Genomic DNA, 6,829 nt, shown 5'->3' with positions numbered 1-6,829 from the left:
TTCAACATCTGATTAAAGTTGTGAAGAACAGGAAAATCCACGTTAACCTGGTATAGCATAAACCAGCCATCACTTCTGATAGGAAGCTGGAGTCTTAATCCCAAAGGCTTGAAAATCAGGTGCAGCTAGTTAAAATCTCACTTCCTTATTTAAATGTCCTCTAGCACTTTCCGAACTTCATAAGGTTAAAGCAAGGAAGAGAGAGGCTGTTTTTGCTCTGCTGCTAGCCTTCTCAACAATAACATGTTCATTTTAAACTTGGGTGGTAGTGAAAATACATTTACATACTGTACAGTATCCCAACAGTTAGGTGTGCTTCTGTCTCGCTTGGCAAAGGGTTGGACTGTTGGGCTCACATTTAGGACCCCCAGGTGGAACAAACAGGAGTTTTCCAGCTCCGGGACTGGGAAGTTCAAGTGATGGATAGTCTCCAAATTAGCTACTAGTAGTGTAACCGGGCTTATTGATTTTGTAGTTTCTCCTTAGATAGCTCAGGAATGGTAATTCTGAAGAAAATTTGCTCTGCATCCAATGTCCTTATTTAAATCATTGGGAGAAAAGAGACCATGATCTTTAACAGATATTTTAAAAAAGGTGATCTCCAGACTAGGGAAGGCAAAAGCAATCAGGTTGTATCTAGACGATTTTAAGGAAGTACACACACAGCTGGTATAAACCTCAATGCAAAACACATTAAGGACAAGGAAAATATGGCAGTCTCTGTTTATTTCAGATTGAACAACGCTTTTTTAAAAAAATAAATAAAACCTAGACATCACCAAGAAAACAATATATTAGAGTACTATCAATTACATCAAATAGAACCCTCACCACAACGTAAAGTAGTCCTCAGCTGAAAAGAGAACAGTTTCTAAGACCTAATTGTTCAAAAACAAGAAGAGATTGTTCTGTAGTAACCTTCATTACTCACAATACCCTATTCATAACTGTAGTTTGTGTCACTCTCCTACCATACATTACCATTCAAACAAGGGTTTTATTGCCATCAATGGCAAGAAGTGCTAAATTCATTTACCCAATGTTAAGAGCAGACGGGATAATTCAAAGCAGCATCCAGCCTTTGGTACCAGGATTTGGGATTTCTTTGCTAATCAGCAATTCAATATTGTGTAAGCAGTTACCATCGGAGAAGAACGTATATCTGGCCCAGCAGGATCACATATGGTAAGTCAAATGTGTTCACTGACTTTGAGCATATCACTGATACAGGAGATGTTAACTCCTGTTCTCAAATGACATTAATCTAAGCAGAACAGAAATACGAGAAGCCTTACTCAAGATGAGAGAAATATTTTGCACTTTAGACAACTTTCCAATTTCCTTGCTCTGTGCACAAGTCACAAGTTTATAAGTGACTGCTTTGAATCCTTCCAATGTATCAGCTGAAGTGCAGGGTCTGAATATGTAGTCAGTATTCAGGAATATTTTAAAATATCAACTGAAGTATGGCCAATAACTGTCTACTATAGCCACATTATATCTTCCAACATAATCTGTTCAATCTAAATTTTTGGAAGCTAATGCCCATGAAACTTTCATTTGGAGTTTGTTGCAGCGGCATGAAGGAAGCATAAATGAAATGCCGCCGTGTAAAATTATTCACATGAATTAAAACACATTAGCTAATTTCCCATGGAGAATGTAGAGGCATCTATTAAAGGCTGTTCATTTGATAGCTGTTAGGTGGATACTTGTAACAGCACTGAAGTCTACATTTTAAGGTTAGAAATAAAACAAGTTCCTTTTCTGCCTTACTGTTGCTATGTAATAGGATGTGTTCCTCACCTAGTTTACATTTGCCTTCAATGAAGTCCAGAGAGAAGCTCAACCCCCACACTACCTGCCCTTTGGCTACCAAGAAGCGCAAAACTTTAGAAAAATACAAGGCAAGAAAAATTTTGAGATTAAAAATATATACCTTTTGCTAAAAACCATCCCCTTTATAGCCCAGCTAAGAACAAAAAGAGCTTCACTTAGGCTGAACAGTAGTAAAATTAGTACCAACAGCTCATCACCCCCAGAGACCTTTGAAAATGTCATTCAAATTGCAATTTTTACACATCTGTTGTCCAGGATCTACAGGGTTCACTACATTTGCAGTGACAAACTATTTACATTTTCCATGAAGAGAATGAGTTTGTATCACAAGGTCCTCCACCAACAGTCTTTACAAAAGAAGCTGGAAGTTCTTAATTAAAGAACTTTTGACCCATGTATTTTTCTTCAGATACTGAATATCCAAACTTTTTATAGAAAGCCACATTTTTGGGCAGACACTCGAGAGTAATTTTATAACAGTTCAGTCTCTTACTTAGCAACGTAAGCGTAGACATTAATCTGAAAGAGACAGAGAACACCAAAGGTTATATAAAACGGCATCTGAACACTGGATCAATTAAAGTTCAATTCTTCAGCGTGAATGCAAGCATTTCATTATTACTGTTTGATGAGACCTCTCTGCAGTAGAATCTTAAGCTGCAATGATAGAGGCAGTTCAGTTTTCTACATGAAATATCATTTCAGCTTTTACTTGGGGAAAAAATTCATTTTGAGTGTGTTGCAGCAGCATGAAGGAAGCATAAATGAAATGCCACTGTGTGAAATTATTCACATGAATTAAAACACATTAGCTAATTTCCCATGGAGAATATAGAGATACCTGTTAAAGGGTGTTCATTCGATAGCTGTTAGGTGGGTACTTGCAATTCATTAGTTAGTGAGAATTTGTGCTCAGGGGCACGTTTAACAACGTGATATGAGGGATGTGCCCATGTCCGCATGCACATGGAGGGGAGTGATTTGTTACGGCTTGAGTCTAGTTATTGATCAGTACGTGTTCATCTAAGAAACTACCATGTGTGTTAACAGATGCTAGAAACTGGATGCGATATCCAGGGCTCCCGACCTGTACGGTGTTACAAGGTAAAGACTGAAGAAATACTTACAGTTTGCCAAGCTGCTTTCCTCTGCACTCATCACTTACTACAACATCTTCTACCCTTCCTCTCTGAGGAAACAGATGTGTCTGTGTTCAGTTTATAGCACCTTTAAGTCATTTTTCAGTTAAATTAACAAGTGACTCTCTACCATTGCATCATGTTTTAATCAAGTAAGCAAGGAAAGCAGATCTTAAAATGTGTTTGTAACTGACATGAGCAGAGTACACTCATCTTACTCAGTTTGACAGTAAACTGTATTAACTATTTTTGAAAAACAATTAGTTTAATGTAATTTTTTCTCTATAATTACAGAGTGGAACGCACAAACATACCTTTGCACATGAATGAGTAAATTTATGTTCTATAACTAGAGTTGCTGTAGCAACAATCTGTCCCAGATTTGTATCTTCCACAACGGTCACATAGTAATCACCGGATCTCTTCATGTGTTCGAAGGTTTCTGTGGGAACAGGAGAATAGTAAGACAGTTCTAATCCATTAATAAAATATGGGCCTGACAGCCACATAAACTGATTCTGAAGGATAAATTCTAATTTACAGCACTGAAGAATTCAACTCCACAACCCAAGAGGTGACCAAGAAATTAGAAACTGACAAAACCCCAGGGTCAAATAGAATTTGTTTCAAATCAGGATGGAAATAGCCAAAAAAGAGTAGACAAAACTTCCTGTGTTCTGAGATGCAGGGAGAAGACCGCTCCCTTGCTGCTAGCATCACAGACCCACTAAGATCAAAGTAGATCACTCTTTCTTGCAGTGACAAACTCTAGCTCGAAGCTCTATTAGTTTCTGTAGGCAGACCAATGAAAAAAGTAATAGGATGACCTGGGTTATTATAGGGCTGTCAGCTTGACATTGATCCCAGGCAAGATAACAGACAGCTCGTATGGGACTCAATGAAGAATTAAAGGAGGGTAACGTAATTAATGCAGATCAACACAGGTTTATGGAAAAGGGATCCTAACTCAGGCCTTGTCTACACTGGCAAGATTCTGCGCAGTAAAGCAGCTTCCTCTGGTATAATTGCCGTGGTGTACACACTGCCAAGCCACTTTGTGCGCAGAAACTCCTCAGTTGCAGCATTGCAAAAAAACGCACCTCAACGAGAATGGTAAACCTGACAGCGCGGAGGACGGACACACACACACGCACGAAGGATGTTGATAAATTGGAAAGGGTTCAGAGAATTAATGGATGAGAAAACCTGCCTTACGGTGATAGACTGAAACAGCTCGACCTAATTAGCTTAACAACGAGAAGGTTCAGAGGTGACATGCTCAGTCTAAGTACATACAGTATGTGGGAAATAATATTTAACAACGGACTCATCAGTCTAGCAGAGAAAAATATAACATGATCCAATGGCTAGCTCATTGCACAGGGAGCAGCTGCAGAACTTCTTGCAGCCCAGGGGGAGGTTCCCAGAGGAACATTGCCTCCTAGCCCCTCAAACTATGCCCATGTTGAACAGTGGGGGCGTGTGGCCTCACACGCCCTGGATCCAGTGCCGCCCCCCCCAATTCTACAAAGTTTCTGGCACCCTTGCTCTCATCCCTGCCCCTCCCCAGCTCCAGGCTCAGCGTTTGGAGGTTGAAAGGGCCTCGAGCTGGCCGTGTTTGTGTGTGGAAAAAAACATAGTGTGCCCCTGACCATGGGGACCTGGGTGGTCACTCACTCTAAGGCCAGCCCTGCCCCTCCCAAAAAGCGATGACACCCTCCACACACCATGAGACCCTCATGTTTGCACTTCCAGCTGCCCAGCTCTGAAGTCACCTGGGACAGACAAATGAATGTCACAATGACCATGAGATCCTAAACCATTTCAAAACGCTGAAATCTGCCTGGAGAGGCTTGGGCTAGCAAACTCTCCTGTGGCATCATCCAGCTACAGCAGTCAAGAGGTTCATTCATGATCAGATTTACTGTCAACATCAATAACTTCCTGTTCCCGCCCTTCCCCTTTTCAAATGCCAAAATAACGAATAATGTACTCACTGATAAACTGCTCAGGACTGACCACTCCAGCTGCTGTCAGCTGACCCAGAACCTTAAAAAAGCCTGTTGCAGAAAAGTATATCCAAAAAAAAAAAAAGGGGTTAATGCCAGATACAGATAAGCAATTAATTAGAAGCCCAAAGAATAGGGCTCCAGCATTTCAGGTACAAATTCAAATCTGTAAGTCTGTCCACCCCATCATGCAAACAAAAATAGCATGTTATGCCATATAGCTGTACCCATGCAAACGAGACAATGTGACCCCTGAACCATTACTGAAACTGCTCCTAAAACGCCCCCCTATATCCCTGCAAGATATGTAATAATCCTACACAAAAGCAACATTGATGTGTTCCAAGTAAAGTGAAGTTTTTAAATACAGCATTGAGATTCATGATGTGAAGGGACAAGACTTCTCTATATGCCACCTACCATCTAGTTTAGTTTCATGTAAAGAACTCCACATACTCCATATGTATACTGACAGAATTCGATATTTTGAAAATGAATGCAACGTTAATTTTGAACTCATGCCATAAGCAATGTTAAATGATTATCTAATGCTGTAACAGTGAACTGTTTTGAAAGCAGACAAGAGACATGTGAATCAAAGCAAAGACAGAATGCTAAGAAACTATGGGTACAACCCTACAGCTTGGCAGGTTCTCAGAGCCTGGGGCCCAGCCCAACTCTGAACCTCTACCTTGAAATTAAACAGCCCCATAGCCTGAGCCCTATGACCCCAAAGTCAGCTGACACAGGCCAGTCACAGGTGTTTAATTGTAGCGTAGACATACCCTATCAGGTTTATGTTTTCATGGATCCGCAGAGAAATTATTTGAATGTTGAGCTGTATTTTCAAAACAAGTTTTCCCAAGTTCCAGAGCTAAAGAATTAGCTGTATTTTCTAACATTCAAATGACTATGAATCAGTATATTGTTTTTAAAAAGAAACGTGTGTTACTTCTACAAGAGATTCTGATGAACAGGAAAGTGCGGATTACTTGGAAGATTTGAGCTTTAAGATTTGTTTTACGTGATCACCCAACCAGCAAGTATCAATGCCTGAGCAATGATCTACCACAATGGGGCATACACTAACCTAGACCAATAGAAGAGGTGGTTCTCAGCTATAGGACAAAGTAGATTGTATTGTAAATCTCAGAGAGATTTCAAAGTGATTAATAATAAAGTGAGGGCAACCTACTGGAAATGGTTGTTAGAGCAGGTTGCACTGTACTGTGTACAATTCTGATCCACAATATTCATTACACAATCGAAAACAGAACTGGACTTCACCTCTATTTAAATCAGCAGTGCAAAGAGGTCTCATAACTAAACCATCCCCTGGATCTAAAGGTGAAATGGCAGGAGAAAATGTTGCTGTGTTCTGGCTCCAGTCAAGTTCATGAAGGAGATTTGGGTCAAACATTGGTGTGTCATCAGGCATCACAGTTGCAACGGGCATCATGGCAGCAATGGTTGCAGCAGGTGTACTGAAAGCAAAACATAGATGCATTCTATAAAAAACATTTGAGATTGAGTTAATGTTTATACTCTGTAATCCTGGTAGCTACATAGTAACATGATTTTATGTTTATACCCTTATGCCAGCTATTTACACAGTAACATATGTTTTCTCTATGATGCAATGAAAGGTTAATGAAATTTAATCTCCTATTTCCTTTATCAGCAGTTGTACTGTTTGAACTAGAACCTAGCAGGATTTGGGGTTAAAACAAACAATGAAAGTACACCCTTTGAAGTTCCTTAATGCATATTAACTGAAGTCTATTTCAATAGCAACTTTATTTTTGTACTAATGAATCAAACTTCTTCTGGAATTAAGGTAAC

General features: G+C 39.7%; 1 protein-coding gene across 1 annotated transcript; it reads right to left on the bottom strand.

Moving 5' to 3' along the window:
* Positions 1–709: 709 nt before the first annotated feature.
* On the bottom strand, positions 710–6,507 carry GNPNAT1 (glucosamine-phosphate N-acetyltransferase 1). The gene is made up of 5 exons (XM_032765956.2): positions 6,275–6,507; positions 4,976–5,038; positions 3,293–3,420; positions 2,967–3,028; positions 710–2,358 (listed from the first exon to the last, which is right to left on the bottom strand). The coding sequence occupies exons 1-5, from the start codon at positions 6,492–6,494 to the stop codon at positions 2,211–2,213; spliced, it is 621 nt and encodes a 206-aa protein (XP_032621847.2). The 5' UTR covers positions 6,495–6,507; the 3' UTR covers positions 710–2,210.
* Positions 6,508–6,829: the final 322 nt, after the last annotated feature.

This window comes from Chelonoidis abingdonii, chromosome 4 (genome assembly GCF_003597395.2).
Source record: "Chelonoidis abingdonii isolate Lonesome George chromosome 4, CheloAbing_2.0, whole genome shotgun sequence".
NCBI classification, from domain to species: Eukaryota; Metazoa; Chordata; order Testudines; family Testudinidae; genus Chelonoidis; species Chelonoidis abingdonii.
This window is presented reverse-complemented; position numbering and strand designations above follow the sequence as displayed.